This window comes from Scomber scombrus, chromosome 18 (genome assembly GCF_963691925.1).
Source record: "Scomber scombrus chromosome 18, fScoSco1.1, whole genome shotgun sequence".
Classification (NCBI taxonomy): domain Eukaryota; kingdom Metazoa; phylum Chordata; class Actinopteri; order Scombriformes; family Scombridae; genus Scomber; species Scomber scombrus.
In genome coordinates, this window is record NC_084987.1 from 5,112,973 (window position 1) to 5,125,336 (window position 12,364).

At 38.3% G+C, this 12,364-nt stretch overlaps 1 protein-coding gene across 1 annotated transcript; it reads right to left on the minus strand.

Moving 5' to 3' along the window:
* Nucleotides 1–1,482: 1,482 nt before the first annotated feature.
* LOC133999276 (alpha-2,8-sialyltransferase 8F-like) lies at nucleotides 1,483–11,889 on the minus strand. Its single transcript, XM_062438464.1, has 7 exons — nucleotides 11,798–11,889; nucleotides 9,853–9,927; nucleotides 8,722–8,796; nucleotides 8,155–8,296; nucleotides 2,242–2,351; nucleotides 2,028–2,120; nucleotides 1,483–1,942 (listed from the first exon to the last, which is right to left on the minus strand). The coding sequence occupies exons 1-7, from the start codon at nucleotides 11,887–11,889 to the stop codon at nucleotides 1,483–1,485; spliced, it is 1,047 nt and encodes a 348-aa protein (XP_062294448.1).
* Between the last annotated feature and the right edge of the window lie 475 nt (nucleotides 11,890–12,364).

Consider the following 12,364-nt stretch of genomic DNA (forward strand, 5'->3'; position numbering starts at 1 on the left):
ATATATATATATATATATATATATGGTAGCTGTTTGAAGTTGCTACATCACATATATGTATTTTTGTTGCTTTTACATTGTTTAAATTATCACTGCAGATCAAGATGAACAAACTTTCTGTTTCACTTTAGACCGCAGTCATTACCATGTGAAAAAACAGGAAATCAGCATCATATGTCTGCCCTTAAAGCTTAAACCATGGCGTGTTATATGTGCAGATAGCAAGTTAAAGAAGTCTATTCTTTGACAGACAGGAAGCCAGTGTGAAGACCCACAGAAATGGATTGATATGTTCCACTTTCTCGGTCTAAGTGAACAGCAGTGTTCTGACAAAGATGCAGATGTCTGATAGACTTTTTAGGAAAGACATTGTTGCTGTAGTTGAGTTTGGACATCATGCATGGACAACCTTCTAACAAACAACAACAACAGACGATAAATAAAATCAGAAACATAAGTGAAAATAATTCTGCATATGAAACAATAAAAAAGTTACAATAATAAGTACAACTTAAACAATTTAATTAATTTAAAAAACAACAAGTTTTCACAAGGACTTATTCCACAGATAGCAAAGTCTGCATGCCAGAGTGAAAAATGTTCTCTGAATTTGCATGACTTTATGCATTTTCCTAAACCTCCACTTGTTTTGTAACCTAAAGTTGTTCTCTTCAGCAAACTGCCTTTCCAGTCAGTCTGCAAAGATTATTCTATTGTTATTTATTGGTGATCCAAATCTTATAACTTCAAATTATAAATTGAATTCACTAATACAAAATGTAAATACAGAATTTGTCTATATGAGCAAGATTTGTGACATTACAACCAGTTTGTAGCCAATCATGATTTAGTATGCAACTTGCACAAGTGTCACGTGGAAACTTGAAGCCTGCAGTGCACAAGCACTGATAATGAACTTTACAGTGAAGTACGAGACGTCTTGTGTCAGCAGTTAAAGTCAAGTCAAGGTAAAGTATTTACATTTTATACCTTTCGTCTTTAAAATGAGTGACCTATCTCAGTTTTATAGATGTCACAACTTACCAAACAAGACTAAGAGTTTAACCATAAGAGACAAGTCAGTCTCAGTTTCATTATAAATCAAACAAATTAAGATATTGCAAAGACCTCATTGTACACAAATGAGACCCCCCACCACCACCACCACCACACCACCACCACCAAGGCTTCACAAAGGCTTCCCAGTTAAATCAAAATAACGCCCTCCAGACACCAGCTGAGACATTTGCAGTAATAAATACAGCTGTAGTATTGGACTGTGTCTTATCATTGGTGCATTTTGATTTCTGTGCAAATGTCTTGGTTGCCTAAGGCCAGCTTAACATTAACTGTAAGTTCAAACATCCATCTTGCTTGGGTGAAAAACTTCATGAGTGACTGGCTTCATCCAGAGCTACAAAGAAGGCACCGTGCCCCTGAACTATCATCTGTCCCCAAGTCTGGAAACTACTTTTCACGTGGTCAGCAATTTTCCAGATGAAGCTTGAGCACACCTTCACTGTGCAGCTGCAACAAGATGTCAAACTCAGCCGGCATGGCGTGGACTGCCGAAACCTTCATGTCATCGTAGTAGTGATTAGACAGGGAATAATAATCATATGGGTGATTACCGAAGGGCCAGAATCCATACAGTTCCACATTGTCACAGATTTCCAGTGCTAAGCTAGTCATGAAAAAGCCAGTGCTGAGACGTCTTGGTTTCAGGCCCTCATTTGTCCAGAAGACAGAAAGATTCTGAAGGTACCCAGGGTTGAAGAAGATAGGTCGAGCAGGGCTATTAAATTCCTCAATTGTGTAGGCAGCCCGCAGGGACAAAGCCGTATTAGAGCCAAAGGAAAAGGCAGGAAGGAGAAGCAAAGCGTTTCCGTAGGTTTGTAGACCCTCCACAAACAGAAGGCGACGATTCATTAGAGACTCATATCTGGGGGGGAAAAGCAGATGTGAAGCAGCAAGAGATGAGGAATATTACTAGGAGATAGTCAAATGAAACTCATAATTTTGCTCACTTGTGTTCGAGAATGCTTGGGTTTGCTGTCACAAGATCAGTCTTGATGCCCACGTCTTCTTCATAACCATCTTTCAAAGGCGGTAGATTGCACCTGAAAAAAACAACAAAGAATATACAGAAATGTTTGTATGGAATTCCAGCAGAGATGAGCGTAATTGTGTTGATTAACTGTCATCAGCATTTCAATTAACTACACTGGATTCCTGTTTCACCTCATAACAAACTGAGCTGAATCGATGCTCTTTCCACACCTGCTGTCAGTCAAGATACCGCTGTTCCCAACAAGAGCACATGTGTCCAGTCTTGTCTTGAAAGGATTCTCCTGGATTCAACAGACACTGAATTATTATCACAGTCATTAAAAACATAAAGACATAGTATACACTATTTAGGACATACTGTTCATTGAAGACCAACATCTTGAGGGAAGGACATCCATCCATTTATTTCATTCATAGATTTGATAGATTCAGCAGCAGGACAACACCACAACTGTTTCACCTAACCCTCTCCTTCTGCTCTCGTACCCTTCGGAGGATCCTGAGGGGGTCCGTGTTATTGTAGACTTTGTTTAAGTTTCCCCACAACGCAGTCAGCAAGCAGAACCATGCTCATCAATCATATTTATAAATCATATTTATCAAATAATAAAGTGCTATTTGGGTTTTCACACTAATCGTGCAAATGTAAATTGAGGTTTTGGCAACACTTCATTGTGATCTGGGAATCATAGTGATTTATACAGTGGTTGAATGTTTGACTGTGCTATTACCAAGACACATACCAAAATCTTTGATAATACACATCATCTTCATCTAGGGCAAAAATGTATTATTTATTTAATCTTGTCCTGTGGTACAAGAGGTATTAGATATTTTATTCAGTTTTATTTTATTTTGATTTTCTGATTTTACTCCTTATATTAGTATTAGTAATAGTATTAATATTAATATTATTGTATTAGTATAAATATATCATTTAGACCAGGAGGAGGTCCATCCATCCATTTTCTGCCACTTATCTGGGGCAGGGTCATGGTGGCATTAGGCCGCGCAATGAAATCCAGACATCCCTCTCCACCAGCCACGCTCATCAGCTCCTCCCTATGAGGAGCCTTCAGACTAAGCTCTTTCTTCACCAGGATGGTGCAGTGCAACACCCGCATCAATGCCACCAATCCGCCTATCAGTCTTACACTCCATTTTACCGTCACTGGTGAATAAGACACTGAGATATTTAAATTCCTCTGCTTGGGGTAGCAACTCCCTCCCAACCCTGAGCGGACAATCCATCTTTTTCTGGAAGAGTACCATGGCCTCTGATTTGGAGGTGCTGACTCTCATCCTTCACATTCAGCTGCAAAACGTCCCAGTGCACTTTGGAAGTAATCATGTGTTGAGACCAACAGAACCGCAGGAGAGCAGAAGGGGGCAATTCTGAGGTCCCTAAGCTGGACACTCTCCTTCCTTCTTCCTTCTGCGCCTTGAGAGTCTGTCCATGAATATCACAAACAGAATCAAAGACCAGGGACAGCCCTCCTGAATCTGAGGTTCAACAATTGGCCAGTATCTCCTTTCCAATACCCTGGCTTAACCTTTCCCGGGAGGCTGAGTAGTGTGATCCCCCGATAGTTGGAGCACACCCTCCAGTCCCCCTTTTAAAAATGGGGACCACGATCCCGGTCAACTAGTCGATGGGCACTGTCCCTGACCTCCATGCAACATGGAAGAGGCGCGTCAGCCATGACACGCCCGCAATGTCCAGAGCCTTCTGCATCTCAGGGACAATTTCATCCACCCCCAGTGCCTTGCCACTGAGGAGCTGCCTCTGCCAGGGATATGGGTGAAGGTTCCCCTGGATCATCCAGCTCTGCCTCCTCCACAGAGGACATGTTGGTTGGGTTTAGAGTTCGTCAAATGTTCCTTCCACGGCCAGATAATATCCCCAGTCGAGGTCAGCAGATCTCTTCTGTCTTTCTCCATCATCTCGCCAAACTCCCACACCCAGGTTTTTGCTTCATCGACTGCCAAAGGCTGCCCACAAGGCTGTGTAATGATTTTGTGATCAGTGACAATGATTTTAAACTGGTTAAATATGCAGACGACATGGCCTTAGTTGGACTTCTAGAAAAAACAGACTCTGTTAGTTAAGCTGCATATTTAGCCAAAAGGTACTGGTACTCTCCACAAAACAGGATATGATCATTTAGCCAGTTTCACTCATCGGCCAGTCTGTTGAAACTGTGGATAACTTTAAGTATCTTGGTACAGTTCTGGACTCTCTGATGACCTTATTCATATTCACAACGACTCGATCTTCTGAGAAGGATCTGCAGCCTAGGTGTCAGCCAGAAGATAATAGAAGTTGTGAACAAGAGTCTTGTAGAGAGTATTCTATCCTTTCATATTCCAGCCTGGTACGGTCATCTGAGCTGCCAATCTAAGAACAAGCTCTCTTTATATAGTAGTCTTGGTCAGTAAAATAGTTTGTTCACCTCAAATCCTGAGAGGATGAGGAAGAAAGTGAGGAACATTGTCGCTGACAGCTCTCATCCTCTCTCTGGCCAGTTTGAGCTTTTGAGCTCTGGGATGCGCTACAGAGTTCCTTTGGCTACCAAGAATATTCATAAGGGATCCCAAATGCAGTTAATATTTTAAACACTAACAAATTATCAATACACACACAGGAACTGTTATGCACTTACATATTTTATGTATTTATGTATTTTATGCATTTTAATCCTTTCACGCATCATGGTCACTGCAGTGGACAGCTATTCAACAGCTGTTTTCTTATGTATGACAGTATTTTGATGGCATAGTTACACGTCAGACACCACAGTGGACACTAGTGCGTCATCCCATAGATCACCACTAAACCTGCAGTAATGGGTTTTTTTTGGTTGTAGATCTGTTGATTTTTATTATTATAAAATAATAGTATATCATTTGGTGAAAGAAAAAATGAAGAGAAAGAAGAAGAGAAATTACAAAAATTAGGAGAAAAATCCTGACTGAGGTTATCATAATTCATGCACGAAAGGGTTAAGAACGATTTTGTGTAATTTGTATGGATTCTATGGTGTTTATGTAATTTCTGTCCACTGTATGTCTGTTTTTGGTGAGCCAAAGACAATTTTCCACCATTGTGGACAATAAAGTTTTACTTTATTGTGTTATTCTATTCTATTGTATTTTAAAGCTGCTCTCTTTTTGGCAAGCCGGTACCTGTCTACTGTTTCGGGCGACCCCTGAGCCAGCCAGGCCCTAACAGCCTACTTTTCCACTGGTGTCCACAGACACAGATGAACAAGGTCCACTTGGTGATCAGTTGACTGCTCTGCTCCTCTCTTCACCCAAGTGTCCAAGACATACGGCCGCAGGTCTGATGACACAACTACAAAGTCAATCATCGACCTTTGGCCTAAGGTGTTCTGGTACCAAGTACACTTATGAACATCCTTATGCTCGAACATGGTGTTTTGTTATGGCCAGTCCATGACTAGAACAGAAGTCCAATAACAATACACCACTCAGGATCAGATCGGGCAGGCCATTCATCCAAACCCTCCCCTCCAGGTTTCTTTTCATTGCCCACGTGAGCATCTAAGTCCCCCAGCAGAACTATGGAGTCACAGGGCCTCTCCCCTTCAACTGCCCCACCCAAAGAATCCAAAAAGGCCTGGTACTCTAAACTGCTGTTCATTGCAGCAGCCGGGGACCCCTTAACCGCCCAGCACCTTTCTCCTTGGGCAAGAAAGGAGTCCTGCCCCTCTCCACAACATCATGCCCAACCCCAGACTTTAAAATCTAAGTCAAGCATTATGAAGCACACTTACACATTTTATTGACAGTTTTAAGTCTTTTACTGTTTTATTGTTTCACTGTTGAGCTATCTTGTTTTAAAGGTAGTGCAATAAAGATGTGAACTGAGCTGAAAGTCAAACTGTCGGCATAATGTGAGCTCTCCCAATGACGCAGGTGCATATTATGATTTCAAAGGAATGATAAGAATTATTTTCCAGAGAATAGATAGTTAAGAAGCTTTTCACTCTGTGGCTCATAGTTGTATTTATTTATATTTTGTGCAAATTAACAATTCTGGTTAAAAAGTCAATTCAATAGACAACCAGTCATCATTATAAGATAATGTAGAAACATAATCTTCTGGGCTGTGAGAATTTTTGATTATATTAAAATTCTGTGTGTAACATTTTAAATCCCTTGCCCCTCCACTATGTGACTTTGTTTACTTTCCTTTGGTGACTCATTCAGTGCATTCAGAGACACACTACCAGACATCAAAAAGACCAATTAAAAACGTTTCTAAAAAGCTACTCAACTCTAAATGTAAATACAGACTCTAAATTTTGTCGATTTTCACTTTGTGTACAAATATGTGTACTGTGTTGTTTGTCTAATTGTTTTAGTGCCATTCTTTGTGTGTATGTTTTAATTGTGAACTGCCAATGAACTACAGTAAAGTAAGAGTAAAGCTACAGGCTCATGTCATGATTAAAAGTAGTTTTGGATTGGTTCTCACACTTGCAACTAAATTGTTCATCAGGAACAACCTAATATGCCACAGCTATTTGTTTATTTCCTAATAATTCATTATCAGAAACTACCATGGCTATTACTGATTAATTCCTCTTTAGTTCCATAAACAGTTACTCTGTATTCTTACAACTGCAACGCATATGTTCTTAAATGTGTGTTAAGCTGTATGTTACAGTGCCAAGAAAAGTCACCACACTACAAACACTGCAACACAAAAAAAAGCCACGATCCAAAAAAAAAAAAAAAAAAGCTACGATGCAAATAATAAAAGCCACAGCCGTAGTGAGTGGTCCAATTCTATAATTGGTCTGGGTTACCAGGGACTATTATTGCCAATGGACAGGCAGGTTTTTTTTGTCAAAGAAGAAGAAGAAGAAGAAGAAGAAGAAGAAGAAGAAGAAGAAGAAGAAGAAGAAGAAGAAGAAGAAGAAGAAGAAGAAGAAGAAGAAGAAGAAGAAGAAGAAGAAGAAGAATGAAAACTGCAGGACATTTATTTGTGCAGCATGCCAGTAAAGTGTAGCCACTCTATTGTATATAGTTTTATCATGTCAGCGTGTTGTTTGGACAGTTTACGATTGTTGTGTTTATGTGTATGTATGTATGTATACATACAATCATTTTATTTTTTTGCCAAAACTTATAAAGTGGCTTAATTCTTATTGGTAGTGGCATATCTATGGTCATGAAGTAGGAACATTGTTTTAATTAATGAAGGTATTCAACATTTAGATCCTTTCATTTAATTACTGGATAAGCTATCATCTGGGAGTAAAAGGGCTAAAAAAAACCTTTTACTCCAATGTCTTTATTGCATAATGTACATAAGCCAGACATAAATCATGTCAATTACAGTCTGTTTAACACAGATATTAGACATACCAAACACACAAATATAAAAAATAACATTATTGACTATAATCATGTTAATATCATGCCTGATTACGCTATAAACAGCAAACACGTATTCTGTTAAAATAAACGTTATTTTTACACAAATACATACCATTAGCTCAGACATAGATTTGGTGTATTTGTGCGTAATGGCTGTTTGATCTGAATAAAAGCAGCTGTATATTCATATAAACTGAGCTGCCAGCACTTTTACAGACGGAAATAACTTTTTGGCAGGCAATCATTTTTGGCACAACACCTGTGTCATTTCTTCTGTCGCCAATTATAATACCCAGTAAACCCAGACCAATTATACAATCGGACCGCGTGCTTCCGTTGTGGCTTTTTCATTTGCATTGTAGTTTTTTTTATTTGCATCTCAGCTACAGATCAATAATTGCCCCATTCAAAAGTGGGAAGTGTTTTCCAAAATATTTTATGTTTTAAAAAAAAAAAAATCTTTGCATTACAAATTCCTGAAATGCGAAGAATGCAAAATATATATATGATCTCTGTTTTATACAACAACAAAAAAATGCTGTGTCCTGTTTGAAATGCCAACATGATGGACACATGATGAGCAGTGGAACAATCACTGTAGAACAATATTTGAGGAACAAGCAAGACACCAAGCAAGCGGCTGGTGGTAATATCCATGAATGATGAGCAGCATACCTTTGCAAAGGTGTTGAAAATCTCCCGGGTAACCTTAAGCTTCTTCCCGTCACCGTTGAACACAATCTCTGATCCAATCGGAGTGTTTTCCTGGGTGATGATGGCCTTGTCGAAGCCATTGCACTGACCTCTGAGCCGAGATCTGGGAAACCACAAGTACTTTGTTAAATAGTCCTTCAATACAGTTAGGACTGTTGACACTGACTGACGGATCAGTTTTGTTTTCCTTATTGAAGAGAAAGCTTTTATAATTAGCTAAATAAGAAGTATGTGAAATGGCAGCTAGTTAATTAGCTATTTGAGGTTATGAATTTCAAAATGTGCACAAATTTGAGCAAACTGAGCAAAAGCAGTCTCAGTTCCTTGGTGAAGACTGTCTGCAACCATAAATCACATGGCCAATCGAATGGTTACTTGGAGGACATTTGCTGTCAGGTTCCTCTATTTTAATGCACATTTTTATTTTTACTTTTCACTTCTAGTTATTGTTCCTTCTATTAACAAAAAATGGGCACAAATCTCACATTGATTTTTGTCTAAATCTTTCAGAGGATGTTGACTTTTTACCTCAATTTTAGGGAATTGCACTCTTGCTTCTTCCAGGTTTGAGAGTAACGCTCTTTTACTTTGTTGATGACCTTCCTGTAGGACACACACACACACACACACACACACACACACACACACACACACACACACACACACACACACACACACACACACACACATTGGAAGAATAATGTGTGTCTGATATGTTTTTTCCAAAAACTCTTTAAAATCCTTAAATGGCATTTACTTCTTTTGCTTCATTAAAAGTTACAGAATATATGAATATGCAAAAATATTTACGTTATATAGAAATATATAAAAGTTGAACTGCTATACACAAAGGGCCTGATTTACTATGATCCCAAATAAAGGGCAAGCGCAAAATGAAATTGAAAATGATACCTTGGAATTCGAGGTTCTAGTTGAAGGGATTAACAAATATATTGAGTTACAGCAAAAAAAAAAAAATAGAATTACCAATAAAAATGCTGTGTGGTCAATGCTGTTAGTAAAACCAAAAATATTATACTCCAAAAATGATTAACAAGGGTGGAAAAATCGGTTCTCTGTGTATTCTGTCATTGTGCCTCCAGGTTTGGTAAATCACAATCTTGTGTGCTTAATAACATATCGGGATTTTCTCCTCTCTGTATTTTGCACACTGGGGTAAAAACACCCAATATTGCATATTCATTATGGCAATTCTACTAAATGCACAGCGCGTATTATCTTGCATATTTGAAAGACACAAGCCTCAGTGTGCCCCATTAGTAGATAAGCTTGCACATTTTTTTGCAGGTGATGTCAAGTTTACTCACGTTTTTGCACACGCAAACATTTTGTAAATCAGGCCCACAGTGTCTCATACTTCACTGTTAAGGCCATGATCACTGTATGTGCATTGGAAGCTTCAAGTTTCCACATTACACTTGTGTGAGGTGCATACTGGACCAGGAGGTTTATAAACCAGTTTTTGCTCGTAGGCCTAAAATCAGATTTTCTATGAGCAAAGAGAAACTTTTCACTTTTAGCAGTTGAATGTGAAAACAGCCTTTTAGTGTCAAACTGCACATACATTATTCTGCACAATGAAGCTCAAACATCCAACTGAAGGAACTTTAAGGAGAAACCATGAGTGTTTGCTCTCACCTGCAGTCTTTACAAACATCACTCAGCTTGCCGACACCTCTCTTTGGACGAGGTGGTTTATGAAATCCCACATCACTGTGAAAACACAAATGATGATGAGAAAAATGCAGAAAACAGATAATCAAAGCAAATCGGGCTCACATTTCCTTGGTGTCATGACTCTTGTTAATGTCCATCAAGAAGAAAACTCCTGTTCTAAAAGTGCAACAGAGTGTGATGTCATGTGGGTATTTCATTATTTTCATCTTTTGCATTTTATTTTAATTTACTCAGAAAACAGGAACAACAGGAAAATAGAAAGTATAGAAATCTGACAATAAATTAACAAACAAGTGAACCCTTCAACCTCTAACTCTCTAGAACAAAAGTGAAATGTTGACCTTTTACCTGCCTCTCAGACAGTAGCAGTCATAAACATTATCACTATCCTAATCCCTTCATTTACTGTACTTACAACACAGATAACATGCAATGTTAATACTGCAGTGCAGTACTCACAGAAGAGGAACATAATTGATGTAATACTGACAACTTTTTATTTTTTTTTAGTAATAATAAATATATATAAATAGTAGTTGTATTCTGTCTCAGTATTTTGAAATCTTCTAAGTTAAATCATTTCAATGGTGAAATGTGGCGAATGTTGGGTAATCATACCTGTACCATTAACTGCCCTTGGATCAAAGAGCAGAAACGGCCTGACAACCATCTACCATATCTACATTTCATTTATGACATCTTGTTTTATCACACTGTAAAGCACTTTGAGTTGACTTTCTATACGAAATGTGCCATAAAAATGAAGTTACCTATGACTGTATGGCGTTGTAGTAGCTTGACAGGCAATTAAACTACAATAATGCCATGGCTTAAAGAACACCCAAAGTGCCTGTAAACCGGTCTGTGGTACGCTACTTGTTGCTAGTAAATGTTTCTTTTTCTTCTTCTTCTTCTTCCTGTTTTAAGTTTCTGGCAACAAGAGCTAAGATAACATGAATACAATATCTGCCTTCCCTTTAGCAGCAGGTCTGCATTGTAAAACCCAATCTGTAGGACAATAGGTAAATTAATACAATAAATGCAGCTCAAAGGGCGACATATATGCTTTGCGCAGCATCCACATAGTCAAGTGATTACACACACCTTCCCTGGCTTTAGTCCAGCAAGGGAACTTTGTTGCATGTCAAACCCATTTCTCTCTCCCCTTGTTTCCTGTCGGCCTCTCTGCCACCAACTGTCCAATAAAGGCAAAAAAAAACGCCCCCCAAAAATGCTTTTTTGTTCTACCAAAAGAAAACTAATTAACTTGTCATTTATTCAGTCTTAAATGACATTTTCCACATTTCTTTGCTAGAAACTTTACTTTTAAGAATGAATAGTATTGTGAAATAAATCATGGCATTAAAGCACAGTTATAGCAAAGGTGGTTAGGAAGTACATACTTTAACATACTTTTAATGTACGCAAATGAAACTTTACTTCATGTGATTAGTTAACACTTACTTTATAGTTAATTAATTAATGTTAATTGACAAGTACATCATACATTTATATAATAATTGATACTTTTTCATGCATTATTTAAACATTACTTAAATATGATGATGATAATAAGAAGAAGAAGAAGAAGAAGAAAAAGAAGAAGAAGAAGAAGAAGAAGAAGAAGAAGAAGAAGAAGAAGAAGAAGAAGAAGAAGAAGAAGAAGAAGAAGAAGAAGAAGAAGAAGAAGAAGAAGAAGAAGAAGAAGAAGAACTTTATAAATTTTTTTTATTTTTATTGTTCTACCAAAAAGAAAACAAATAAACTTGTCATTCATTCAGTCTTAAATGACATTTTCCACATTTCTCTGCCAGAAACTTTACTTTTAAGAGTGTGTAGTATTGTGAAATAAATCATGGCATTAAAACACAGTAACAGCAAAGGTGGTTAGGAAGGTAACACTTACTTGTCGAGCCAGTACCAGGTGACAGTGGTCAGCAATGTCCCCAAACAGAGGATGATGAAGATCCAAGAGACATGTGAATTCTCTGCCCCCATGCCTCTCCTTTCCTATTAACTTCACCGTCTTGTACCCCTACCTGCATTACTTCACTTAAATCACACATCTGTTATCTACTGTCTTTCACTCATTCTTTCCTGGCAGTGACTCTCACACACACACACTATCTCTAAAAGGTGATCATTTCTTGCCTCTGTGCTTTCTTCTGTTTCCTTAAACACACCCTTGCCCCACCGTCCTTTTATCAGTTTGACGTAAGTGTTTCTCTTTCTCCTTAAGACAGTTAACATGCCACCTCCGCTATCAGCCCATACTTGTCCTTGATCAGGCAAATCCTATCTCTATCTGCACTCCCCTCTCTTCCTGTTTGTGTCCAGGTCAGTTGAGTTCAATCCTTTTGTTGCTGCATATCAGGAGTAGAGGTAAGGGGTGGCTTCTGAGGCAGCAGCCCTCAATGTGTTATCAAAAGCCCTGAATATATATATATTTTTAAATCTGGTTGATAAATAAATC